Raw genomic sequence first — 27,719 nt, 5'->3', positions numbered from 1 at the left:
GTTACTAAAGATTTGAAAAAGAAAAAGAAAGAGTGTTCAACCCACATCCGCAGGCATTCAGTTCCCACTTCACAGCATGTGCTCAAATCACTTGCAACTCCCACATTTCCTTCCTCTCTCCCCCCCCCCCCTCCAAAGCAACTGGGGCTGAAACTTACTTTACCTGGGAGTGAAACCCAGTAGTTCTGACTTCTTAGTAGACAATGTCTAGGCTTCTACTCTAAAAACGAAACGAGACCCTGGGAGGACCGGGTGATAGAAAAGGGAGACGCCGAGCTCCCAAGGCATCTTTCCTCCCCTCCCAAACTAGGGAGGATGCTCTGACCCAAATCCCATGTTGCAAGAGGCGCGATCATGTGACGAAGCGAAATAGAAACTAAAGCAGCCGGCTCTTATTGTTTCCTGCAGAGTTGCTGAACGCTTCCTGTTTCTGCTTCATTTCCCCAATTCAGCTGCAGGAGGAAGAACCCGATCTAGGTGAGGACTTAAAGTACTCTGAACAAATGTCCTGTTACTGATCTAGGTGAGGACTTAAAACTCTGAATAAATGTCCTGTTCCTGGCGGGTGCGAGAGGGCTGTTGTTGCATTTTAACTCACGTGGGCTCCCCCCCCCTCCACGCCCTCTCTGAGTCAGCAGTTTGCTGCAGGGTTGCGATCGGCGCGTTAGCGGTGCTCGGCTCTTCCACTTACCCTGTTACTAAAACTAAAATTTAAAAATGAAATCCGAAGCGATCTGAGGTAGTGCCTACTCAGAATCGAGCCCCCTTCGGTTCGATGTGTGCGCGAATTCAGTCTCAGCCCCAAGAAACATCGCATAGGACTGTTCGCAGTGTTTACTAGGACGTTACCACGACCGACTTGGGGAGAAACTTATCTTGAGTAAACGAAGGGTAGGCTGGGTGGTTAATCTCTGCCGGGGCTGATAACGAGGTTGCTTACACTGCTGAGAGATTCCTCCTGACATGAGCAACAAAGTAAATAATGTTTTTCCTGCTCAGTTTTGTAACCAAAGTTGGCTGGATCTAGGCTAAAGCTGCAATCCTAACCTCACTTGGAGGAAAGCTTTATTAAATGGAATTTAGACAGGGGTAGGGCTGGATTTAAGGCTGCCCCATTGACTTCCCCCTTGAAGCTCAGAGTAAATAACAGCCAATAGGGGCTGCTGCATGCGAAAAGAGCTCCAACGTCCAGAGAGGGACCCTGACTGGAGTTCCTCCCCGCATAGAGTTGGAAAGGACCACGATGATCATCTAGTCCAGGCATCCCCAAACTTCGGCCCTCCAGATGTTTTGGACTACAATTCCCATCTTCCCCGACCACTGGCCCTGTTAACTAGGGATCATGGGAGTTGTAGGCCAAAACATCTGGAGGGCTGCAGTTTGGGGATGCCTGATCTGTTCCAACCCCCTGCAATGGATGAATCTTTCACCCAATGTGGGGCTTGAACCCACAACCCTGAGATTAAGAGTCTCATGCTCTACCAACTGAGCTATCCCTCAGGTAATGGAGGAGCTGTAATACTTCTCCATGCTGTCTGAACATCCACTGCAGGCAGGAAGAATGGCTGTGGTGTTTATTGTGGGGGGCAGGGATAGCCCAGGTCTCCCCCCATTTTACTACAAAGAGTGTGCAAACTTCTTTTATATCAAAATAATGCCACCAAAAGCTCTTAAGGAAATGCTCAAGTTGCAGTGTTTCTGAGTTTTTCCATCATACAGATGAAGCACACTGATGGTGTCGTAACTCTTTCAGAGGCACAGAAAACAAATGATGTAAGGCAGGGAGGATCTCCAAGGAATTGAATCACCTGGTGCCATTTTTTCCTTGATGTTTCCACCTGACTCCAGGGCTCATGGCCTTGGAAGAGGGGGACCCCGATGTCCTGAAGAGCAATGTGCTGGACCTACTGCTCAGAAACCCCCTGGGGCTCAGTTTTGGGGACTTCGCTGGGGCCTTCCACCGGCTGCATGGCTACCAGCTTAAAATCACTCGTCATGGGTACAGCTCGCTCAAGCAGTTTCTGGCTGAAATGAAGGACTTTGTGGTTGTGGAAGAAGGTGACTCACAGGTCCCAGTTGTAAAGCTAGCGAATGGATTCCATCTTGGCCACGGGGCTGAAGGAAGAGAGAATGGGGTGGACATCTCTGGAGGGCCAGCTTTGAGGTTAACAGATGAAGAAGACCCTGGAGGAGAAACGGGTAAATGTATACCTTATGTATTAAAACCATTATTTATTATTATTATTATTATTTATTATTATTCATCATTTCTTTAACAATACAAAAGTAACTCAAAGCAGCTTACCGCAATAAATAGCATGCACATTAAAACCAGCACCAAACAAAACAGCAAAATCCAAGTCTGTGTTGCTGGAGACTGGTGGCCAAATTTAATTCTCCAATACAAATATTAGCTGTCTTTCTGAGTTAATAAGTAAATGCAATGCTGGTTGGCCCTAGAACTCATATCTGCACTAAAACTCATCCATGGAGGAACATCGGAAGCTCAGTATCATCCAAACTTGGGCTGTCCTGCAAAATCTTCCATGAAAGATAGATTCAGACAACCAAATCCTGTACAACATTGCTGGATGAGAATCTGCAATGTCCAGGGAGCTTTCAAGGTGGCGCTGAGGAGGCTTAATGCTGAGAATCATATAAGGATGTGGGCAATCTGTTCTTGGCTTTCAGGATAGGGTTCCTGAGCCCAGATACTGCCATAGCAGCATTCCAAGCATCAGGGAGGTGGCAAAGAGAGGGCTGGTTTTTTGCCAGTGCGGCAACAGTTACCACTTTTGTGGAGTTCGGGGGATTATATGTGAATGGGTGCGGAAGGGTGTAGCAGCAGCAGACAGGTGCTGGGAGGGGGGACATGGAGTAGACTGGAGCCAGAGGGGGGAATGGTTATAATGCTTAGCTCATTTTTAGGTTGAGCATTCTGGGTTCTTACAGATGTCTTTCTAAAAATAACTTGAGTTGAAATCTGGATTGCTCTGCATCATATCACTGTCTGACGGAATTTTGATTTGCGATCTGCATTGTTTGGCATCTCTGGCAGGAGTCTTGGGGTTGCTCTTCAGTGTTCTAAAGAGGTACCAATGGGGTTTGAGGATTAAGAAACTACAGAAATTGTTTCTTGCTAGCGATGGAATTGATCTAGAGAAGCTCAGCGTTCGTGGAGGCTACGCAGACACACTGGAATTTTTGGAACAGCGAATGCCGAATTTAAACATCACATACCAACAGAACAGACTGAACTGTGTGGTTCAGCTTATTGAAGGTACAAGGCAAGAAGCTGAATTTGAATTTATTTATTTTTGGTGGGGAGAGAAGGGGTTGTTTCTGATCTTCTCGATCATAATTATGTTAAAAAAGCAACTTGGGGGTTCCAGTTGAAAGTTTTGACTGCCCACTTCATGTAAGATCCAGCCAGGTTTGACATTAGCAGGGCACCAGGCACCTTTTGCGCCTAAAGATTCTCCATTTGCGAGCACCTCCAAAAGTCTAGGAAAATTTTTATGTGCCTGGCTGACACTCAAGGATTATTAAAATGTATATGTTAAAGAGACAATATGTTAACAATAAAGAGTAGTGTTTTGAAAACTAAAGTATGGTGCCAAGATTGTAAACAGTAAATTAAACATGTACAGTATTAACAATTTCTGCTTAAAATGTGATATTAACAACGTGTCATGTGAATTGCATATTAATTCATGCTTATCAAATCAATAAATAAAAAGTGTTGCTAACCCCCCCCCCCCGTGGTGACTAGACATTATGTTTTGGTCGCCCACAACCCAGGCCCCAGAAGCCATTTGGCTCCTAGCTTTCCTATCCCATTTTCTAACACTGGATCCAGCAGAAGCTCAGTAAGCCAGGTTAAGGAAGCTTTGGCCCTCTAGATATGGTTGGACTTCCAGCTCTCAGCAACCCAACCAGCAGGACTGATGGCCATAAAATAATGAGAATTGTAGTCCAGCGACACCTGGAAGGCCACAGATTTTTCCACCCTTGATTTAGTATAATGTCCTATTTCACATCTTGGCCTACCAGGTGTTTTTAGGAAGCTCATGAGCAGGTTATGAAGGCAGTAGCCCTTTTCAGATGTTGACAGTTCTACTCCCTCACCCACAACTGGTATTTAGAGGTATATTGTAGTGCCTCTAAACCAGGCATTCCCAAACTGCGGCCCTCCAGATGTTTTGGCCTACAACTCCCATGATCGCTAGCTAAGAGGACCAGTGGTCAGGGATGATGGGAATTGTAGTCCAAAACATCTGGAGGGCTGAAGTTTGGGGGTGCCTGCTCTAAACCTTTAGGTTCGGTTTAGTTTTCATGGTTAATAGCTGTCGACTTGAATTTGTATTACCTTTTCCTTTAACTATCACCATCCTGTTTTCTTGAGAGCTATGTGTTAACCACAACACAGACAAACAATTTAAAATCTGAGGGGGTTGTTTCTGAGGGGTGCCCGCCGAGTCCCATGTCCTCAGAAAGCCCGATCTGAGGTTTATTTGGGGGTCCGCGGCACTATTGCGATACCCCCTTTCTTCAATGTGCCGGAGTTTCTCCGAGCGAGCAAACTCCCGTCCATCCGGAATGGCGATCAACTTTACAGAGTTTTTAATGCAATAATTACAGCTCCCTGTCCCAGAGAGTTCACAAGTTAAATTTTTGTCAAGGACAGAGACAAAGAGGGGTGGAGAGGGAAGGAAGAGGCCAGAGTAACTAACAGAGTGAAATGTGAAGGAAACTTAAGAGTAGAACTTAGGAGTCTTGGAACTGAGCTGCTGAATACTTGACTGTTTAGCATGTCATGTAGTAATGATTAAAAAAGTGCTCTGAACATTATATTGAGTACAGTGGTACCTCTAGTTATGGACTCTATTCGTTCTGGGGTGCCGTTCACACCCTGAAAAGTCTGCAAATAGAGCGCCGCTTCTGTGCACACACACGTGCACGATAGAGCACTTCTGCGCACACACAAGGTGCGCAGAGCGCTTTTGTGCATGTGGACGCAGCAAAACCCGGAAGTATACACTTCTGGGTTTGCTGCGTTTGTATCCTGGAAAAACGCAAAGGAGACTGACGTAACAAGAGGTACTACTGTACTCTTTTCTCCACTGAGAACAAACTCTTGTCGCTCAAAATTTGCTTCCCCATTTCCAGTTATTATGCAGACGCTGAGAAACTGATTCTGAAACTGATTCCTGACTGATTTGATTTTTCTCCTATAGATCCCTCTGCACCTTCTTCTTCTGTCAGTACTGAGAACCTTGTGGAAGAACCAGCAAGCCAGGCACCAGGTAAAACAGTGAACTGCTTTGAGTAATGTTGCTATGTGTGTAAGTGACAAATGACTTACACTTGGCAGGAGACTGGATCCTATGTCCTGTGGTTCCTAGGCCATGGCTCCAGTCTCTGATTCTGCAGTAGTTCCGTCAAACTCCTTGCTAAATGCAACTTCCTGAACTCATTGTGGTTCATGGGGTATCCATTATAGGTTCCATTCTAGCCAAGCCTTTCTGCTTCCCACATGCACAGAATCCTGAGGGTGCCGTCATAGTGCAAGGTACTATAGACATGAGAAGTGAAGTCAGTGCTTTCATTTCAGATCTGTCAGCTGCCTTGGTGCCAATCTGGGAAGTCCTTAAATGTCATACTCCGGGTCTGAAGGTGAAGAACCTGAAAAAGGCCCTGCTAGAGAATTGTGGATTTGACCTGGAGATGTTCCGCCGTGATCTGGGCTACAGTGACACGGTGTCATGCCTGCAGGATGTTCCTGGTCTGATTCTCAGAAACAGCAATAGGACCCGGAATTGCGTTGTCCAGCTTGAATCGCGTAAGGCAAAGATTGAAATGTTATCACTTGTGAGTTCAGCACCCCTGGCCCCATTCGGTGACTGTTTTAGAGTGCCAGCCTCATTGTTGGCATGAGCAAGGGCCTATGAATTGGCTTCAGGGAGAGTACGAGGGCAAGGCTGGGCTCGGTAACATAGTCTTCAGAAGTACAGTGGTACCTCGACTTACGAATGTTTCGAGTTATGAACAGAGTTCTGTCCGCCATTTTGGATGCTGTTTAGATAGGAGTTTTTCGACTTACGAATTCCCCCCCCCCAAATTGGCTTTGACTTACAAATTTTTCGACTTACAACGGTCCATTCGGAATGGATTAAATTCGTAAGTCGAGGTACCACAGCAATGAGGTACAGTACGTAGGTTTTGTCACATGAGGCTCTCCAGTCTGCCTGGTATTTTGCCTGTCTCATGCCTTCTTTTTCTTTCTGCAATTCCCATCTTTTAACCTGGGCTTGCTGGTGATGTGCAAGCTGGATTTCTCTTTTGATAAGCAAAAAACTACTTGCAAAGCCTGCAGAAAGTGTGCAGGCCATGACACTGATGGGCTTATGTCATTTACTCTGAACACAGAAGGTATGTTTCATAACCTGTCTCTTTATATCACGTCTCAGGTCCCTCTAGCTCAGCTCCTTCCTTGGACTCTGATTTCTCTGTATGCAGCTCACATACCACAACTGATGGGCTAATGAGAAATAAATCTGGTAAGGCTGCCTAGGAATTCTGGATGCGGAGCTGTGCCTGCACTTGATCCATTAATTGCTCTTTGGGTAGTAAAGCCCCTTAAGGGGCCAAAGATAGACTATGGTGGCCTTCAATAGCAGTTAGTTTGAAAGGACTGGGTTTGAATTGGGGGGGGGGCATGGAGCTGGCCTATGCAGGAACGACTCTCTCTTCCCCTCCCCTCTCATACACAGGCACTTCAAATCTTTGCTTGAAGTTTTTCCAAAAGCGGGATGCTAGATAGTCTGCCTTGGATCACTTTAGCATATGCAGGCCTCAAGAAAACATAACAGAACAATGCCTGACCTACAAAATAGCCTAGACTGAGCACCCCTGGGAGGTGGTTGGGGAACAATACTCAAGGCTGCATCACCCTGACGTGACAGGAGTATCCCACCTTTTCAATGATAAGAGTTGTTGAGGTTGCCCTTTCTGCCAAATGGTGATCAGAGACTTCCTTTTCAGTCTCTCAATTCAGCTGAAGTTTGTACAGTGTCTTACTGCTCATGGTTTATCAAGGGGAGCTAAACTATAGGCCTACGTGTGTCACCACTTTCACCATCACACTGTCTCATGGCTGTCTGCCATGTTTAAATCTGTTGGGTCCAAATTTTTTCCTTCAAGCATTTCTTCAAGAACCACCTCAACAACCTTTGTTTTCTCCTCTGGTAGGTTCCCCTAGCCCTGTTCCCTCGCTTGATGATGGTTTCTCTGCCTGCAACTCAAATTCTGTGCCCCAGACGCTGATGGGAAAGAAGTCTGGTAAGTTTTTGTTTTGAACCCTGAGGTTTCTTTGGTACTGCAGGTAGCATCTGGAATGTGGTACATGGGTGGCTTGTCCTCTTCATTTTGAATTGTGACTCCACTCAACCCCAACCACCACCCCACCTATGCTTAATCTTATCGCCACTACTTCAGTCCCATGTCTATTTAATGTACAGTGGTGCCTCGACTTACGAATTTAATCCGTTCCGAAGGCACCTTCGTAGGTCGAAAAATTCGTAAGTCGAAAAGCGCCATTGGAAATGCAATTTCCCATAGGAACGCATTGGAAACAGAAAAAATTCGTAAGTCGAAGCAACCCCATCTAAAAATTCGTAAGTCGAAAAAACCCTATCTAAAACCGCCCGGTTTCTGTTTTGATGTCAAGAAATTCGTAAGCATGCGGCCATTTTCCCCATTCGTAAGTTGAAAACTTCGGTTGTCGAGTCGTTCGTAAGTCGAGGTATCACTGTATATCTTAAGCACTCTAAATGTGGATAGGTACTTTGCTTCTCTTCATGCAATTCCCAGTTTCCAGAGGGAATTCCAGAAATTGCAGCAACCAATTTGCAACCTGAAATATAGCACCTCAAAATGGCCACCCTGTTGGGGGAAGACTTGGCGCCAATAGTCAAGCGCCTGGGAGCTTTTCCCATCAGAGGAGGCATACAGATATACCCGCCTGGGGTGTAAAAACCTCCATGTTAGAGATGTAACAAGTCTTCCATTTCAGGTATGTCTCTAGAGCTCTGCCCTTTCTAGCCCATTGTAGCTTTCATTCAAATTACCTCTCAGAGATGCGACTCTTAGCACATGACTCTGGGCCATTTTTGAAAACCTGAGGCAACAGGTGAAGCACTTTCAGCAGTGGGGAACTCCACTGATGGGTCTCCAGTGCCTTTCTCACCCATGCTACCTAACCAGGCTTCAATTTTTTTTTAACAATCCTTCCAGTAGCACCTTAGAGACCAATTAAGTTTGTCATTGGTATGAGCTTCCGTGTGCTCATGTGTACACGAAAGCTCATACCAATGACAAACTTAGTTGGTCTCTAAGGTGCTACTGGAAGGAATTTTTTTATTTTGTTTCGACTACGTCAGACCAAAACAGCTACCTACCTGTAACTAACCAGGCTTCAGTTAGGGAGAAAAAGTTGCCCGGTCCATTCCACCTCCACCCCTGAAAAGCCCAAGTATCAGCCAGAGCTCCTCAAAAGCACTGACATTGCAGAGCAGGTAGCATGGAATAGGAGGGCTGTTATCTTTCCAATTGCTAGAGGGGAAGATTATGTGGCTAGTCTGTGTATGATGTCTTTTGGGGCAACTAGGAGGAGTCTCCCACTTCTATCCACTTGATGAGAAGGGGACTGCATTCTCCATTCTCTATACCAAGTACAGCTATGTAGTAGCTATAGAGAACTAGTGTAGGATGACAAATGGCAGCCTAAGCAAGTCTCACCCTGGTCATGTATTAACTAAGTGCCCTGCCTCCTAAGTTTCTTGCAGCCTGAGCCCCAATTCTCCAATGTGGAGATAAGTAGTATTGACGTGACTTTCATCAGGTTGAAATAGTACATCCTTCCTTTTCAGACCTGGCTGCTGCCTTGGTGCCAATCCTCGATGTTCTTGGAAACCATCCCGCTGGTCTGAATATAAAGGCACTGAAGGAAAACCTAGAGAAGAAGCATGGGTTTGACTTAGAGACTTTCAGCCAAGATTTGGGGTATGAAGACGTAACGTCTTGCCTCCTGGATGTGCCGGGCCTTCGTTACTCTTTCACAAATGGCAAGTGGCCCCACAATTGTTTGGTTCAACTTCTCTCCGGTAGTCTTGGCCTCCCCCCTGTCTCATTCGGTGCTGGTCCCTCTTCGGTGCTGGTCCCATCTTCCAAAGGATCAAACACCCTGTCTCCAGACTTAATGGAAACAAAGCCAGGTGAGATGTCTCTGTGACGGTGAGGTCTAAAAACACGTTCCTTTAAAAAAACCCAAACCATATAGACATTTTAAAGTTTGTGGTATGGTTGCCATACATCTGGGAAATCCTGGACATGTCCTCTTTTGTGGGGCGAACATGCCCATCTTGGGGGGTGGGGGTTTACATTTCAAAGGAAATGTATGGCTTGGGGGGGATTATTTTTATTTTATTTTTGGACTCGTGTGGCTTGGGCATGGGCTGCTCCACACGCCGCAGCTGCTCCAAGCCCGAGCAGGGAAAGAGACGAACGGGTGGCCCCACACACTTATTTCCCTGGCTCGGGCTGTCCTCTTTTTTTGGCTCTTCAAGACAAACCCTAGTTCTTGGGAGCTTAAGTACTGAAGTATATTGTAGCCATGCTCATAACTTTCTATAAATTGCCGTTACACTGATCCCAGGGGTTTCTTTGCTTTTTTCGTTTTGGCCAAACACTGAATAACTTACTTTATATCCCACTTTATATCTTACTAACTTTATATCCCACCTTTCCTCCAGGGAGCTTAAGGTGTCATGGTTCTCTTCCTTCCCACTTGTATCATCACAACAACCCTGTGAGGTAGGTTAGGCTGAGAGATTGTGACCGGTTCAAGGTCACCAGTGAGTTTCGTGGGTCCAGGTGCAGAAGGAGACAGGGCATAGGACCAAACTGGCATATTTCTATCAAATGGTTCTTTTTTTAAAAAAAAAAAGCAGAAAAAAATGGATTTTGTGAGAGCTTGGGTACTGAGGCATAATATAACGGCTATGTTTATATTCCCGGTACAGCTGAAGTTATGCAGATCCCTAGATCCTGTGCGTTAACTCCCATGCTTTCTCACATTTCTTCCCCTGCTTCCTTTCTCTTCCAGCTTCCTGCACTTCCACTGTGCCCCAGTCCTGTGCTTCTGCCCCCTTAAACATGCAACGGCCTGCTGGGAAATCAAAACCTGTGAACCAAAATGTGCTCAAAAAGAAGCCTGGTAAGATTGCATTTAACTCCGGAGGATGCTGGGTCCAGGTGCAGGAGCAGCACAGAGGCCAGACAGAGGGAGTGGGAATGTACAGGCCAGCTAGAGTATTTGTATCACATTCACCATTGATTTGTATGGCTTGGCATTGGGTGAAGAATCTCTCTGCAGCCCACGACTTGCTTCTGTGTCTATGCATATTGGTGTTTGTGCAGGACCACATTGTGAGTACAGCCCCAGGCATGTTTATTCAGAAATAGCACACTTTCTGCTTACTCTTGCAACCGTAAAGATTAGAAACCTTTTGCGTTTTTAGTTGTAAGATTCCTGATGCTTTATAGAATCAGAGAATCGTGGTACACAGTGTTCTGGCTTCATTTACTGGTGAAGTAGAGTAGAGTCAAACCTTGGTTCCCGAACGGCTTAGTTCCCAAACAAATTGGCTCCCGAACGTTGCAAACTCGGTAGTAAGTGTTCCGGTTTGTGAACATTTTCCAGAAGCCGAATGTCCGGCGCGGCTTCCATTTGAGTGCAGGAAGCTTCTGCAGCCAGTCGGAAGCTGCACCTTGGTTTTTGAATGGTTTCGGGAGTCGAACAGACTCCTAAAATGGATTAAATTCAAGAACCAAGGTACCACTGTAGTCAGAATGTCAAACTAGGATTGGGGAGTCCCAGGTTCATTTCCCCACCCAGTCATGAAACAAACTGTGTGACCGTGGTCAATTTCTCAGCCTTAACTGTCCTCATGGGGTTGTTGTAAGGTTGAAAATGGCAAGGAAAGCAGAGCAAATAGTTTGACACCAGCTTGGCTGCAGGAGTTGCCAGAATGAAGCCTAATGGACTCCATCCAACCATCTTAGCAACTCCCAGATTTGTGTAGGGTTTACTTCTTAGCCTTTTCTTCTCCCTAAAATCAATAGCACAGGTCTGGTGATGGCTTAGCCCTTCAACTGTAGAAGAATATTGGCCTCTTCCTGATTAGTAACACTCCCAAAGTGTATTGACATTTTAAAGAAAACATTGTGTTAATATTTGACTTGGTACGCAGATTTTTTTTCCTGAGGTTTAGATTTATCAAAGTACAGGTGAAACTCGGGAAATTTGAATATCGTCGAAAAGTGCATTTATTTCAGTAATTCAACTTATTATTTTTATTTTTATTTTAACTTTTATAAATGCTTTCTTTTGGAAATTCCACAGTAATAAAACAAATAGTTATAATAATACAAAAATAAACGTCGCTATTACATTTCATTAATTGTATTCCATTTATAATTGACCCACCTAACAACAAATAATTTCAATTACAACAAATAAAGGCTTGACATATATTGCTTTGCATGTTATGCATCTATCTCATACTGTATATTGGTTTCACCTTTTAAGTTGCGTTACTGAAATGAATGCACTTTTTGACGATATTCTAATTTTCCGAGTTTCACCTGTAGTTTGTGACATTTTATAACAGGCATCCCCAAACTTCAGAACTACAATTCCCATCATCCCTGAGCACTGGTCCTGTTAGCAAGGGATCATGGGAGTTGTAGGCCAAAACATCTGGAGGGCCGCAGTTTGGGGATGCCTGTTTTATAAAATACAACCAATATGCCAAGAATCCTTAGAACTAAAGTGAAACAAAACAGCAAGCTTGCCTGGAGCAGGAGAAGTGTCATATATTTCTTCCCAGTTGCTTTTCCTTTGCCCCATCTTTGCTTGCTGCTGCCTACCTCACCGTAGTCTTCATGCTAATATGCTTTTCCCCTCCTCTAGCTTCGCTGACAGATGTCTTGGCATCACTCACAAACCTCATAAGCACATACAGTGAAGGTCTGAGGGTTGAGAAAGTGCAGGAGCTCCTGCTGGCCAGGAAAAGAATTGACCTGGAGAAGTTCAGCATCGCCCAAGGCCACAAGGACACACTGGAGTTTTTGGAGCGTCAAATGCCTAACTTAAACATCAGATACCGAGAGGAGAGACGTAAATGTGTTGTTTCGATTGGATCAGGTGAATTTTGGAGGGGGGGAGGATTGACTGCAACATTCTACTCCCATGTTGCCTGGGGTAGCCAGCAAAGCTAGATTGCATTTTGGTTCCTTGTCTCGTAACCATCAAATCTGAATTCTTTCCTGAGCCAGAACCAAACAGGAGATGAGACTCAATGCTCCTTTGTTCTAAAGTTGCATGCTTCCCTGGGACTTACTGAATATAGTGGGACTTTACAATGCAATTCAAACGACTCAAAAGTAAGTCACAAGAATTATATACCATTGCAGCCATGGGGTTCAGTTTTAAAAAACCAACAAATTGCCAAATGATAGATTATTCCATAAGCAGATATATTATTCCAATATCCACTTCAGTCATTATCACCACCAGCAACTTACTTCTGCTCATCTATTCATAGAACTGATTTAATTTGTCAGCTTTGATCATCTGTTTGGTGAAATAACTTCCTTCAAATTGAACATATAATCGTTAGCTCTCAGTTGGTCTCTCCGTGGCATTGGGAGAGTCCTGTCTGAAATCAGGCATGAGTAAGCCTAACCTCATGTTGTTAGGAAGGCTCCAGAATCAACACTGGTTTCCCTTTCTCCAACTTAGGAAAAAGCAAAACGAAAAAGAAGAAGAAAAAGAAAACGGCAAAATGTAAGTCAAAGTCAGAAAAGTGCTACTGTCCAATTCAGCATAATTTCTGCATGCCTCCCAGTAATAGCTAGTTCGTGGAACAACCACTTGTGTATCTGTTCTGTTCTGTGTTGCTCAAACCCGGAGCTTTTTCTTTTGGGGATGTTTTTGGGTAACTTCTGGGTTTGGTACAGTGCACATGTGTGGGGTCGCACACATACTGGACAGGCGTAAACTGGTTGTGGCCTGTACCTGACTTGAGATGCACAACTCTCTGCTGAACCCTGCACTGGTCATGGAATCTTTTGGGTTGGAAGGAAACCAACCCCTTGTCAGTGCCAGGAAATCAACTACGGCATTCCTGATAATGTGGCCATCCAGCCTCTGCTTCATTAGAGGACGAGAAATATTGCTGCTTGGATCATGTAAGCATCCCTCCTGGTTGATATGGCTATTTCTGTTCCTCTCTTCTTGTTTAGGTCCTGGTGTTAAGACTGCCCCTCCTCTGCTTGTTGCCCCTGTGCCTCTCTTGCATCCAGCAAAAGTGGTCCAGCAAGCAAACTGTGCACCAGGTAAATCTCCAAGGTGACTCCTTTCTGTTCTCACCCATGCAGGGATGGTGATGCAGGAGAACAATAGTTTAAGTCACAGAGAGCACAGTTTGTACTGATAGACAGATTGAGCTAACTTCCTAAGATGGTTTACAGAGATGATTTATTTTCTGTAGATGGTAAGTAATCTGGAAATCCATCTTGCTTGCTAGGGCATGCTGTTGACTGTTACGAGATCTTCAAAAGATGGCACAGTTGCCACTTCCTAGTAGGTCTTAGTCATCCTTAGACATAGCACTGGCATCATTTCATAATGCTTAAAGCAGGCACCCCCAAACTTGGCCCTCCAGATGTTTTGGGACTACAATTCCCATCGTCCCTGACCACTGGTCCTGTTAGCTAGGGATGATGGGAGTTGTAGTTCCAAAACATCTGGACGGCTGAGTTTGGGGATGCCTGGCTTAAAGAATGATTCCTTAATGACCAGAGCTCACCATAATTCACATGATTCCAGAATCATTAATTTGAGCATATACAGTAAGAAAATCTAGGCAGGATACAACATGACTTATAATTGGATCTAGTCAATGCAAGGAAATCAATGGGATACTATCTCAGAGTGGTATTCAGGCAAGTTTTATTCAGGGTAGACCCATGGAAATTAATGACCACTACTAAGTTTCATCCATTAATTTCAGTGGGTCGGCTTTGAGGAAAACCTAAATGAATGCCACCATCTCTATGCAATTTAATCTTACAGTGGACATTCTTTTGAGAATGGCTGCAGCTCCCCTTCGGGTATTGAAAGGGTTTTGTAATATATTGGCATTAATCAGGGCGCAGGGCAGGATAGCTGGTAATTCATTAAAAGGTTACCAGAACAAACAATTCTTGTTTGTTCTCTCCATTTGTCTGGCTAGAACAAATAAAAATGTTTTTGCTCATGGATTCCTTTGTGGTCAAACTGTCCTTCTCAGAGTCTTAGCTGACCTCGGAACATGGAGATTCCATAGGCAAATAACAGAGAGATGACAGAAGACCAAGGGGGAAACTGGGAAATAGATAGTTAACACAGTCAGGAGCACTGAGATGCACACAGCTCAATGGTTTGTTCATATTTCTTCACGTCAATGAATTTTTTGGAAAGGTTACATAGAAACATTGAAAGCTGTCCTCTACCAAGACCGATCATTTGAACCATCAGGTCCAGTATTGTCTACTGATCCATCAGTTCTCCAGAATTTCAGGCAGGAGTATTTTTCTAGGCTTCCTGAAGATGCTAGGAATTATTATTAAATTTCTATACTGTACTGCCCTTCTTCCAAGGATCACAGGGTAGGTTACAATATAAAAACACAAATTCAGGAGTACCGAATGTGGTGCCATCCATATGTTTTGAGCTGCAGCTCCCATCATCCTTGGCCACTGGCAAAACTGGCTGGATCCAACGGAAATTGTAATCCACAGCATCTGGAAAGCACCGAATCCCTTCAGGGCTGCCAGCTTTCTTATGAACCTCCCTGTGAAGGCCCTGCTTTGTGTGCTCCCATCCTATGAAGCATCGTTGGTACCGACAGCCTTCTTTGGAGCGGCATCAAAGCTGTGGAATTTTCTCCCCTTCAGAAGTTCACCTTTCTCTTTATTTACTTTTTGATCCCAAGTCACAACAGTTGTCTGCTCTTGCGCCTTGTGTTCTGATTGGTGGTGTTGCTGATACCAACCGGGTGTCTTTAAAACCATATAGATAGATATATGTAGTGCTACCTTGGGGGCTTTTGGCAGAGAGATGAGTTTAAAATATTTTTTAACAAATAAACATCCTCTGTTGACTGCCCCAGCAATAATGGCCTTCTTCTCTTTTTTTCTTAGACTTTGGTGGCATCTATAAGCCTTCGTTCAACATCTGCAACCCCTCTGGAAATAAATCACAGAATTGGGGCCCACCTGTTCCAACTGCTTTTGTGTCCCCAGGAGTGCAGAACTGGCTCAACAACAGCAGCATGCATGTCCCATCTGCCACTTTCCCATTTTTTCCACCCTCCCAGGAGCCTCGTGGTGCTTTGTCAGGCAAGGCCAAGAATTCCTTCCAGCCTCCCTCCAGCATTCTTCCACACCAGGCACCTCCCTCCGGCATTCTTCCACGCCAGGCACCTCCCTCCGGCATTCTTCCACACCAGGCACCTCCCTCCGGCATTCTTCCACGCCAGGCACCTCCCGCCGGCATTCTTCCCCACCAGGCACCTCCCGCCGGCATTCTTCCACACCAGGCACCTCCCTCCGGCATTCTTCCACACCAGGCACCTCCCTCCGGCATTCTTCCACACCAGGCACCTCCCTCCGGCATTCTTCCACACCAGGCACCTCCCTCCGGCATTCATCCACACCAGGCACCTCCCTCCGGCATTCTTCCACACCAGGCACCTCCCTCTGGCATTCTTCTCCATCAGCCAAGTGCATGGCAGTCTGGTGGGCCATCACCACTAGCCAAAGAGGTACACTCACGGGATAACCAGCTGCCCAGAGAATCCAACTTGATGAACTCACAGCCTTCTAAGGACCTGGAGGAACTGAAAAAGCGGGTGGCCCACATCCTGGCCATGCACCCCGAGGGCATGTCGCTCTTCCAGTTCCGTGCAGCCTACAGCGCTGCCTATCAGCAGCACCTGCCACTTGACAATGCTTCCTCTGCCAAACAGTGCCTGCTGGAGATGCCTGATATTGTTCGCCTGGAGGGCTGTGGAGTCCAAACATTGGTACTACCTGTGTCTGCTAAAGTGTCACCTGTCAAATCCAGTAAGTGCTTTTTCATTTGCAGCGTCTTTTGCTCTGTTTATTATGATTTTCATATTGTTTGGAATATGGACCTAATTTTTGCCAATCACCATGAGACTTTTGGGGGGTGTCACAGTGGCCGGAGTAGGCTACTTCAGAGTAACGACGCTACGCAGCTCTGCATTTTATTCTTTTATTGGTGCTGCGTATTTACAGTGCTAAAGTCATTGCTATTTACACAGAGTGATGTGTTCAGTCGGTATCAGAACCTCCGAATGACTTTTGGCGCGTCTTTCCCCAGCACAAAAGCCTCGGAAGACCCATCCTCTTGCCCCTCCTCTTTCTGCGTAATTCTGGCGTTGGAGGGATGGGTCTCCCCCCCTTACTTGCCCCTTCCTGTCCCACCTGGGACCCTGGCTCCGCTACCTTGCCTGAGCCTCGGACCCGACTTCCTGCTTCCCCACTGGAATCAGAGCTCCCTCTGCTTTCCCCTGTGGTCAGTGCTGGGCTTGAACTCAGGAGGGGAGGGACTTCGCGATATCCCCTGTCCCTCACATCCACCCCCCTTCCAAGCTCCCCTTCTCCCCTCCCCAGGTCCCCCCCAGGTGTCGGTGACGACTGGAAACCTAGGAACTCAGTGCTTTCCGAGCCCGTTGGTGTGAACACCTCCGCCCAGTCCTGCGAGGCCCCCCCTTCCGCCTGGGAGGACTGGAATCCCAAAAAGTCCGTGGCGTCTGAGCTGGTGGGGGTAAAAATGTGCTGCCAATCTGCTTCTGCCTCTGACTGGGTGGATCTTGGTGACACCCATACCTCGTCTTCCGATTCCTCAAACTCCGCCTCCCAGCGCCATGGTGAGCTGCTCTCCCGTGCCTCCTCCTCCTCCCCCTCCCTTTCCATGTGCCATGGCTTGGGTCTGTGGGGAAAGAGGGCGTGAAATTCTTCCACCAAGAATTCCTCCTGTATCTGAGTGGCGGGGACCCATTCATTCTGGGAGGGCGGAGCGTCCTCCCATGCCATGAGGTACTCCAGGCCCCCCACCCCCCTCCGTGAATCAAGGATGGCCGTGGCTTCATTGAGTTGCTCCCTGCCTCCCCTCTCCCCCCCTCCCTCGGGGGTGTGTTCGCTGTCTCGGAGCCTGCTGCTTTCCCTATACGGCGACAGCAGTGATCTATGAAACACTGGATGCACCCTCATGTCCTCTGGCAGTGCCAGCCTGTATGCCACCGGGTTGACCTGTTGCGTGACTGTGAAGGGGCCCAGCCTTCTGGGCGCCAGCTTTTTGCACCTCCCTCTGGTGGGCAGGCCCTCCGAGGACAACCAAACCTTGTCCCCCACCCTGATGACCTCCCCTTGTCGCCTGTGGCGATCTGCCTCCCTTTTGTACGCTTCCTTGGCCCTCTCCAAGTGTTCTCTGAGCTGCTGGTGCACCGTCTCCAGTTCCTCTGCCCAATCCTCAGCCTGTGGGCCCTCCTCCTCCTCCTCCCCCTCCCTCTCTGGGAAAGATCTGAGGTCGCGCCCGTAATTGGCCTTAAAGGGCGACACCCCTGTGGAGACGTGCACCGCATTGTTGTAGGCAAATTCTGCCAGTGGCAGTCTATCCACCCAGTCTGTTTGCCGCTGGCTGACGTAGCATCTCAGGTACTGCTGCAGAATGGCGTTGACTCTCTCCGCCTGTCCGTTGGTCTGCGGGTGTCTAGCTGTCGACAAGCTGACCTCCACCTGCAGGAGGTTCATGAGCCGCCTCCAGAACCTGGAAACAAATTGGCGGCCTCTATCCGAAATAACCCTTAAAGGTAATCCATGCAGTCTGAACACGTGGTCCACAAACAGTTTGGCTGTCTCTTCTGCCGAGACCGCCCTGGCACACGGTATAAAGTGGCACATTTTGGACATGAGGTCCACCACCACCAACACTGCGGTCTTGCCCCTGGAAGAAGGCAGATCTGTGATGAAGTCCATGGACACCACTTCCCACGGCCTGTGTGGGGTGGCTAAGGGCTCCAGCAAGCCTGGTGGCGCTGCTCTGACCACCTTTGCCCGCTGGCAGGTGTCACAGCCCCGTACATAGTCTCGAACATCTTCCCGCACCCCTGGCCACCAGAAGTGTCTCATGACTAGGTGGGCGGTTTTGTCCCTTCCAAAATGACCCGCCGTTGGGTTGTCGTGCATCTGCTTGAGGACCGTACGTCTAAGCTGGGTGGTGGGCAGGTAGAGTGCACCCTTGTAGAAAAGCAGCCCCCTGCGTTCTGCAAAGTCTTTAGCCTGCTCCCTCCCCCCTCTCAGTTCTCTGAAGATGCGGTTGGCAAATTCATCCGCTGCCGTCAGTGCTGTGAGTTCTGCCTCGCTCACCACTGCTGCTCCGCAGGACCATGCTGACGGGGGGAAGATGTGCCTGGGTGCTGGTGGCGCCTCCTCCTCCATGTACTCTGGCTTGCGGGAGAGGGCATCCGCCCTGACATTCTGCTCTCCCGGGATGTAGTGGATGGAGAAGTTGAAGTTCGAGAAGAACTCTGCCCACCGTATCTGCCGCTGGTTGAGCACCCTGGCCGTTCTCCAGAACTCCAGGTTCTTGTGGTCTGTGCACACCTGGATGGGGTGCTTTGCGCCCACCAGGAAGTGTCGCCAGTGCTGGAACGCAGCGTAGATCGCAAGAAGTTCCCTATCAAACACTGTGTAGTTGCGTTCAGGCTGTGTCAGCTTCCTGGAGAAGAAGGCACAGGGTCTCCACTCCCTGTTGGCGTCCAGTTGCAACAAAATGGCGCCCACAGCTTTTTCAGAAGCATCTGTCTCAATGCGTAGGGGCGCGTCCTGCAGCACATGGAACAGGTTCTGGTCTGAGGCGAACACTCTCTTGAGGCTTTCGAACGCTGCTTGCGCCTCTGGTGTCCACCTGAACTTCTGCTTGCCTCTCAGGCAGTCCGTGATGGGAGCCGTAACGCGAGAGAAGTTCTTGATGAACTTCCTGTAGAAGTTAGCGAAGCCTAGTAGGCGTTGGGCATCTTTGCGCGTCCTGGGGCTGTGCCAGTCCAGGATGGCCTGCACCTTGTCCTTGTCCATCGCCAGCCCCTTGTCTGACAGCTTGTAGCCCAGGAAGTCCACCTCTTTGGTGTGAAACTTGCACTTCTCCAGCTTCACATACAGGTGGTTCTCCTTCAGGCGCTGCAACACCTCTCTGACATCTTTCACATGCTGCACTGGGTCATTCGAGTAGATAAGGATGTCATCTAGGAAGACCAAGCATTTCCTGAAGAGGAGGGACCCCAGGACGTGGTGCATGAAGGCCTGGAAGCATGCTGAGCCCCCTTGCAAACCGAAGGGCATCACCAGATATTCAAAAGAGCCCAGAGGCGTGAACATCGTGGTTTTCCATTCATCTCCTTCCCGGATCCTGATCAAGTTGTACGCCCCCCTTAGGTCCAGCTTGGTGAAAATCTTGCCCCTGCGTGCCGCTGTCAGGAGATCATCCACTCTGGGCATGGGGAAAGCCACTGGCTCTGTCACTGAATTCAGTCGTCTGAAATCCACCACAAGACGGCGCTGTTGCGTGTCTTTCTTGTCCACCCAGAAGACCGGGCTGCCCCCTGCTGCCTTGCTTTCCCTTATGAACCCCCGCTTGAGGTTCTTGTCGATGAAAGCGCGCAGATCCTCCAGCTCCTGGTCTGACATGGCGTACAGCTTGGCTGGGGGTATCGTCGCCCCTGGCACCAGGTTGATCTGGCAGTCAAAAGGCCTGTGCGGGGGTAGGTGGTCGGACTCCGCTTCGCTGAAGACCTCCTGCAGGTCCCAGTACTGCTTGGGTATCGCCTCACCCCCTTTGATATGCATGGTGGCCACCGTGGCTATCGGAGGCCCCTCCCCTGGTTGGTGCTGCATGCAATGTTCCAGACAAAAGTCCGACCCAAACGTGATGCACCTCTGGTGCCAACTGATGGAGGGGTCGTGGCGCGCCAGCCAGCTCATGCCCAAGACGATGGGGGGGTCTGAGATGGTGGTGACGTTGAACGCCAGTGTCTCTGAGTGCCTTCCCACCGTCATTCTCATGGGGGGGGTTTGATGTGTGATGGCCCCTCCCAGCAGCTCCCTGCCGTCAATGGTTGCCACGTGCAGAGGAAAATCTAACTGCAAAAGCTGGATTTGGTGCTCTTCTGCAAAGCTTCTTGAGAAGAAGTTGGCGGACGCCCCACTGTCAATTAGGGCGAGGACCGTCAGGGGATAGCCATTTGGGAGCGTTAGCGTCACTTCTAAAACCACTCCTGCTCTGGGAGGGGTGGGCTGGCTCTGCTCCTCTCTGTGCGGGAGGGCGGGCTGGGGCTGTTGTCTGCAGACTGTGCCTGGCTGCTGCCCCTTGTCTCCTGCAGCCAGGCTTTCCCGTTTCCCTGCTGTGGTGCTGCGTCAGTGGGGGAGGGCACCACCGTTCCCGCCTTTCCTTGCCACTCCCTGCGATGTGGGCAGTCTCTGACGAGATGCTGGGGTGAGTTGCAGAGAAAGCAATTCCCGCCCCTTCCCTCCTTGCGTCTTGGCGCCGCTGGGGTTTGAAAAGCCCGCGCGCGCGCGCTATCAATCTGCATGGGCTCCTGGTCCTGGCTGGCTCCAGGCGTGGCTTGAAAGGGTTGTTGAGGGAGTGGCTTCTCTTGCGACCGTGGGAACCAAGCCCGCTTTGCGCGCGTCGCTTGCTTGTCGTTCCACCGGGATTCCTGTCTCACCCCCACCGCCAGAGCCGCTTTGCTCAGCTGATCCATAGTACTGGGCTTTGGACCTCTCGAGAGTTCATCCTTCACCTCCTCGTGCAAACCCAAGTAAAACGCAGCTTGCATAGGAGGCGACTCCAAAACCCACCCCAGTCTGTGCACCAGCATGGTGAATTTCGCCCAATATGCGCGAACTGTCATATTTCCTTGGCGTAAATTATGCAGTTCCTCCTTAGTCTGGTCCAAATGACTATCGGACGAATACATCGTCCTCAAACCTTCTAGAAATTGTTGGACATTTTTCATGCAAGGATTCTTGGTTGCAATTAACGGTCTTAGCCACTCCCTGGCTGCTCCGGTCAGATGTTCCACAATAAACGCTACTCTGTGCTCATCATCGGGGAACTCATTCTGGTGCAGCTCAAGAGCATACACGATCTCAGTCTCAAAGCCATGATATTCCCTCGGGTCTCCATTGAACTTGCTTACAAGGGTCCCTGCTCTCCTTCCTGGCAGCACTTGGACTTGGGGAGCCCCTCCCGCCTTGTCTTTCTCTGCATCTAGCTTGCTTTGGAGGTCTACCGCCACCGCCCTTAATTGCTGCTCTCTTTCCTGAAGCGCTCTCACCTGTTCCACAAGTTGTAGCCGTTCTTCCTGGACCTTCTTAGTCTCTTCTTTTGCTGCCTTTAATTCTCCCTGTGCCTGCAGATGCAGCTTCTGCAGCTCCTCTTGCGCTTGTTCAGCGAGCTGCCGCCATTTCTCCGCCTCTGGCACGCTCATCCCGGCAACTCCAAAGTAGCCCAAAAAAGATTCGGAGGTTGCTGTCACAGTGGCCGGAGTAGGCTACTTCAGAGTAACGACGCTACGCAGCTCTGCATTTTATTCTTTTATTGGTGCTGCGTATTTACAGTGCTAAAGTCATTGCTATTTACACAGAGTGATGTGTTCAGTCGGTATCAGAACCTCCGAATGACTTTTGGCGCGTCTTTCCCCAGCACAAAAGCCTCGGAAGACCCATCCTCTTGCCCCTCCTCTTTCTGCGTAATTCTGGCGTTGGAGGGATGGGTCTCCCCCCCTTACTTGCCCCTTCCTGTCCCACCTGGGACCCTGGCTCCGCTACCTTGCCTGAGCCTCGGACCCGACTTCCTGCTTCCCCACTGGAATCAGAGCTCCCTCTGCTTTCCCCTGTGGTCAGTGCTGGGCTTGAACTCAGGAGGGGAGGGACTTCGCGATATCCCCTGTCCCTCACATCCGGGGAAGGGGGGTGGGCTTGGGATGGGTTTTCGGAAGACTCTTCTGTGTGTGAATTTGTTTTTTGTGTGGAGATCAGTGCACGCTGATAAATGCACTGTTTTCGCAGTAAGGCTCTATTCCAATGGCATGAGTATCATGACGACTGGCAGATTCTTCTTATCTGCTGCAGCCTTCATCCGCCTTCACAGCCATTGTAACATACTGCTTGTTATCTTCCGCCTGTTCTGCCTCCAAAGACTTCTTGGATCATTCTTTGTCTAGCTCAGGGGTCCCCAAACTAAGGCTGGATGCGGCCCAAACGCCTTCTAAATCCGGCCCGCGGATGGTCTGGGAATCAGCATGTTTTTACATGAGTAGAATGTGTCATTTTATTTAAAACTAGTATCATGAAGCCCGTTAAATTAACGGGTGCTAGAACATATGTGGTGAAACGTTTGTAAAAACAGATTTCAACAGTTCCGCCCGGCCGGCCGAAGTCTCTGCGGGGCTGGCGTGGAAAGCACATGATGCACGCAGTCCCTTGCGGGGAAGAGAGAGAAAACCCCAGGTATTTTTTTTTGGGGGGGTGTCACACCCCCTCTCCAAGACATGGGGCAGCGAGGAGAACCCCACAGTGACCCACTCAGGGACGAATCAAGGCAGGAAAGGAAGAAGTTGGGAGAGGAGCAGTTAGGGGAGGCAGGAAAAGTTAGGGTACCAACTTAGGAACGCAGTCAGGTGGGCGGGGTAGAAAGAATAAAAATTAGTATTATTATTTAGTTCCCCTCAGGGAGGGAGGGAACCAGGCGCTGTACCTCAGTCTCCATGCTGCCGCTGAGGGGACCCCCGGCCTCCTCCTTCCCCTTGCCGTCTCCACGGCCATACCAGAGCCTGGTGAGGAGCGCCGCCACCAGCAAGGCCGGCCACAGACCCGCCATGGTCTCTCCTCCGTCGCCGCCGAGCGGGTGAGGAGCGGGACGGAGAGGCGGCATCGGCCTGGGCCCTGCCGCCGCCGCCCTCCTCACCCGCCGCCGCAGCCATGGCCGGAGAGCGGGGAGATGTGAGGCGAGGCACGGCGGCAGGCCCGAGCGAGGGCTGGATGGACCTCCCTCCCAACGCGGAAGCCTTATATGGGCCCGGAGAGGAGCCCGGAGCCCGGCCCAGGGAGGAGCCTGCCTGCTGTGGCCCCAGGACGAGCCTTCGGGGTGGAGCCGCGCCCCGCCGCACCTGCTCGTTCCAAGTCCCAACGGCTGTCTGTGGGGCACATGCGCAGTAGTGCAGTCCCACGGACACAGGGACTGGACGCAGGGACACTTGGGTTATTTGTGGGGCCTGCCTGGTGTTTTTACATGAGTAGAATGTGTCCTTTTATTTAAAATGCATCTCTTTGGTTATTTGCATAGCTGCCAAGTTATCCCTTTTTTTAAGGGATTTCCCCTAATGCTGAATAGGCTTCCTCGCGAGAAAAGGGAAAACTTGGCAGCTATGGTTATTTGTGGGGCATAGGAATTCATTCATATTTTTTCGAAAATATAGTCCGGCCCCCCACAAGGTCTGAGGGACAGTTGACTGGCCCCCTGCTGAAAAAGTTTGCTGACCCCTGGTCTAGCTCCTCCCTTTTGACCGTGTTGGGTGATCCTACTGGGAGTACGACTCCCGGCGGCATTGCTCACAAGGATCATGGGAACGTGCAAGCCCATTCGTCACGACAAGGGTGATGATCCCGTGAGTGAATTGGCCTCCATAGTCACTCACTGACACACCGTTAAGGCCATATTCATGGAAGACAATCTTGCTTGGCTAGGACTGATCACCAAAGAGAAAGAGAGATCTAGTTTAAAAATGAACAAACAGTTCCCCTGCTTAACAGCATCTAGATTCCCAAGCTTACCCCCCCACCCCGGTCTTTCCATATGAGGCTTCAAGAAGGAACCAACTGACCTTTCTGTTCCCCACCCCACCCCTGTTTCTAACTGCAGTTGTGATCCTTCTCTCATAACAGTAAATGTTGTTGTTGTTTCAGATCAGCCTGTCCCATCCGAAGTGGAAAACGCTGCAGTGGCTCCTTGTCACTCGCTGCCCCAAACGATGGCAGCAGCTGAACCTGTAGTAGGTCCCAAGCCTGCCCCTCTTCCCAAGGCTCCAGGGGTACCACAGCCCCACTCCACTTTCCTCCGGGCTTCAGAGCCCCTCGAAAAGGAAGATGATAAGGAGTCCTGCATTCTACCCAAGGGCCATCTCAAGGAGATACCCAAAACAGTACCTCTTTTGCAAGAGCACGAGCACAAGAGGGCCACAGCCAATTCAAGAGACCTTTCAGGCCATCCTGATTTGCCCAAAGTGCAAGACTCTGCAGTGACTTCTGGCCACTCCCCACCTAAAAACAAGCCTTTGGTTGTTCCCAAGTTTTCTCGAAAGACTGCACTTCGCAAGCCTACATCTTTGCCTCCGCCTCAGCCCCATCTCTCTCTCCGCCAGCCTTCTGAATGTCTTGGACCACCAGCCAACAAGGAAATTAGTACTTTACCTGGGACTCCCAAACCAGTAGCTCCTGGGGGAGAGATGACACTCAAGCTAATAGACACTCCCAACTCTCCTGTAGTTTACCCAGTGGATTCCCAAGCCACCAGAAGGGATGAGAATTTGAAACCTGACAGCATGGTCTCCAGGCCTGCAGATCTGGTTAACCATTGGTTTTTTAACAATGATACACCACCACCTCCCTCCATCTTCCAGCCTGTCTCTACCAGTCCTGGAGCATGGACTCAGCCAGTTGTATACCCGCCTGCCACATTTATTCCAGAGATGCCTCCTCTCTACCCAGCACCATTCCTACCAGTTTCTGTAAGACCCTCTGGGATCCAGTTTCAGAAGACTGCACCACAGACGCTGCCTGCCCAAGCTGTGCCTCCAGTCAGACAGACTCAGCCTCCCACCCAAATTCAGCAGCAGAGGTCCTATGCTTCTGCAGTTTCGGGACGAGATTCCTTTTTTCAGGAGCAGCTACCACCCAGAACCGCAGGACTCCCCCATAGTTTGACTCCTGCAGGGACGTCTCCTACTTCCTTACCATCTCAAAACACAGCCAGCCTCCACTCGCCCAAATCTCGGACTGCCCACCAATCAGAATGCCACCACCATACATGGCTAGATGGTCTGCCGCGGAGTTCTGTCCCTGTGGCAGATAAAAATCTTGTGGCTGCACCTTCAGACAAAGTACCTTCTAAGTCTCCAACGTCCACACATTGGGGGAAGTACGATGGTGTGGACTCTCCTGTAACCTCAAGCCTACAGCCACTCACTTCGCAGTCTGCTTCGACCAATGCAACCCAGCAGTCCTCTGGATCTTATGCCGCTGTTAGTCCCAGCAGTAATTCTGGCACTCTGCCTTCTGACTCTTGGCCCTTGGTGCATCAGCAGAACATTGTTAGCAAGAACTATGCCGTAAGCTCCTCAAGCACAGGACCTGCAAGCTCACCACCTTCCCCTCTAGAAACCACCACCACCTCGCCACCTCTGCAACCGTCGGGCACCTCTTCTTGGATCAACGGTAATTCTGATGCTCTGTGCTCCGAGTCTTGGGCCCTCATCAGCCAGCAGCGATATGTTAGTGTGACCTCAAGCACAAGATCAGCACACCCATCCCCTTCCCCTCTGGAAACCACGACCACCCTATCCTGGCAGCCCTCATCATATACTTCACCTGGAACGAACAGAAATTTGGATGCTTCTAAGCCTCAGGCCCTCATCCACCAGCACCAGCATGCTAATGTCAGCTCTGTGACCACTGCAAGCCCACAGTCGGCAAAATCACCACCTTCCCCTCGAGAAACCAGCTCCCCATCCCTGCAGCCCTCCTATGCTTTTCACGCCAGCATGGATTATGGTTCTCCTAGCCAAAATCTGCCCACGGTTTCCAAAGAAGCTGAGCAAAAGCAGGGCAGTCCTCGTGCCTCTTTGCTAGGAAAACCAATGCCTTATTCATTTACTCCCCCGAGCAGTCCTCCTCCCAAAAATTCTGATAAATGTATTATCCTGTAATAGCAAGCGTTAAGGAGCTGTTCTGTGAAATCATTCACACCCAGAGGTGTTTTCTCCCCCCCGCTCCCCCAGGGTGGATGGTAGGAATGACATACCAGGTGGGATGAGTGCATTCAGAAACCCGCAAGCAAAAACCTCTTGTGCCCTACCAAGTAAATTCCAGGTGTTGGGAATCTTGGTTTGTGCCTGGATGTTGGCAATCTGTTCCCAGGGAATTGCAATTTCAGTTCATGCAATGCCATTCTGTGGCACAGCTTTTCCTATCTGCATCCTGTGCTCAAGCATAAGATGGGAGTGCAGGAAGAGCCTTGAACCCGAAAACGAGGATAGGCTAACTCAGGCTCCTTTTACAAACAATGTCTTCTAGACAGGCCAGTGTGTATTCCTTTCTGGACCAACATAATGCAATGTTCAAAGTTTCAGACTAGGTTCAAATTGCCACTAAACTACAAAGACCGAGGTTCAAGTTGCCATTCAGCTATGTAGGTTGTTGCAGTCTCCTGGGCCAGTCATTCCTCCTCACAGTGTTGTTGTGAGGATTTTTTAAAAATGGGAATATCTGTGCTGCCCTGAGCTTGGAAGAAAGGCAAGGTAAAAATCAAATAAGAAAAGTTATTTTTTTAATGTGCTCTGAATTTCAATTCTGTGACTATACATTATGCAGATGAAGCAAACAGCACAGAGTCACTTATATTGCATAATTTCTCAGTTGATGGGAAACATAGTACTGATCCCTTGAAACCCTAGTCAGCTCCCTTTAGGCTTCTGAGATTTTATATCTGGCATTGCCTGCACATTTACAATATTACTTTTACAGCAGTATGGACTAGAAACATCTCTTTTTAAACAAAACAAAACAAAACCCCACCACTTCAGATTTTTAGGATATGAAATGCTGTCTTCAATATACAGCCTGGCTGAAAGGCACGTCTACTGGGTTGTCTTCAAACCCTAAGAGATTGCAGCATCAATTAACTGTTCTAATCACTGGAATAAGTGGTGGTAGTGATGTAGCATTGATGCATATTTTAATAACAAGTAATTTGAAATACTTGTATCAACCAAAAATAAAGAATATCTTGGAATGTAGATGGGAAAGAATAAAAGTGAATTATTGCAGAGAATCAAGTGGTACTTTAAATAAACAACTTTGAAAGCAATGTCTTCATTTGGTATAAGAGATACTGCTACAGTCATACCTCGGCTTAAGTACACTTCGGTTTGAGTATTTTCAGTTTAAGTACTCCGCAGACCCATCTGGAACGGATTAATCCACTTTCCATTACTTTCAGTGGGAAAGTTCGCTTCAGGTTAAGTACGGACTTCCAGAATTAATTACACTCATACTTTGGGTTAAGTACACTTCAGGTTGAGTACTCTGTGGACCTGTCTGGAACGGATTAATCCACTTTCCATTACTTTCAATGGGAAAGTTCGCTTCAGGTTAAGTATGCTTCAGGTTAAGTACGGACTTCCGGAACCAATTACACTCATACTTCGGGTTAAGTACGCTTCAGGTTAAGTACTCTGCGGACCGTCTGGAAC

At 48.7% G+C, this 27,719-nt stretch overlaps 1 protein-coding gene across 5 annotated transcripts; it reads left to right on the top strand.

Moving 5' to 3' along the window:
* The first annotated feature begins 393 nt into the window (after positions 1 to 393).
* Positions 394 to 27,719, top strand: LOC118095018 (proline-rich protein 36). 5 transcript variants are annotated; one of them, XM_035135868.2, is made up of 14 exons: positions 394 to 477; positions 1,849 to 2,199; positions 3,059 to 3,280; positions 5,238 to 5,306; positions 5,615 to 5,842; positions 6,471 to 6,560; positions 7,252 to 7,341; positions 8,931 to 9,275; positions 10,166 to 10,276; positions 12,035 to 12,268; positions 12,866 to 12,910; positions 13,369 to 13,461; positions 15,310 to 16,233; positions 24,157 to 27,717. In XM_035135868.2, exons 2-14 carry the CDS (start codon positions 1,854 to 1,856, stop codon positions 26,172 to 26,174), a joined length of 4,815 nt encoding a protein of 1,604 aa, XP_034991759.2. In that variant the 5' UTR covers positions 394 to 477; positions 1,849 to 1,853; the 3' UTR covers positions 26,175 to 27,717. The 5 variants fall into 5 exon arrangements, with proteins under 5 accessions (XP_034991759.2, XP_034991754.2, XP_034991763.2 ...); XM_035135863.2 differs by having other exon boundaries at positions 410 to 523; XM_035135872.2 differs by lacking the exon at positions 394 to 477 and having other exon boundaries at positions 2,068 to 2,199; positions 3,144 to 3,280; positions 24,157 to 27,719.

This window comes from Zootoca vivipara, chromosome 13, assembly GCF_963506605.1.
Source record: "Zootoca vivipara chromosome 13, rZooViv1.1, whole genome shotgun sequence".
Lineage (NCBI taxonomy): Eukaryota > Metazoa > Chordata > Lepidosauria > Squamata > Lacertidae > Zootoca > Zootoca vivipara.
This window is presented reverse-complemented; position numbering and strand designations above follow the sequence as displayed.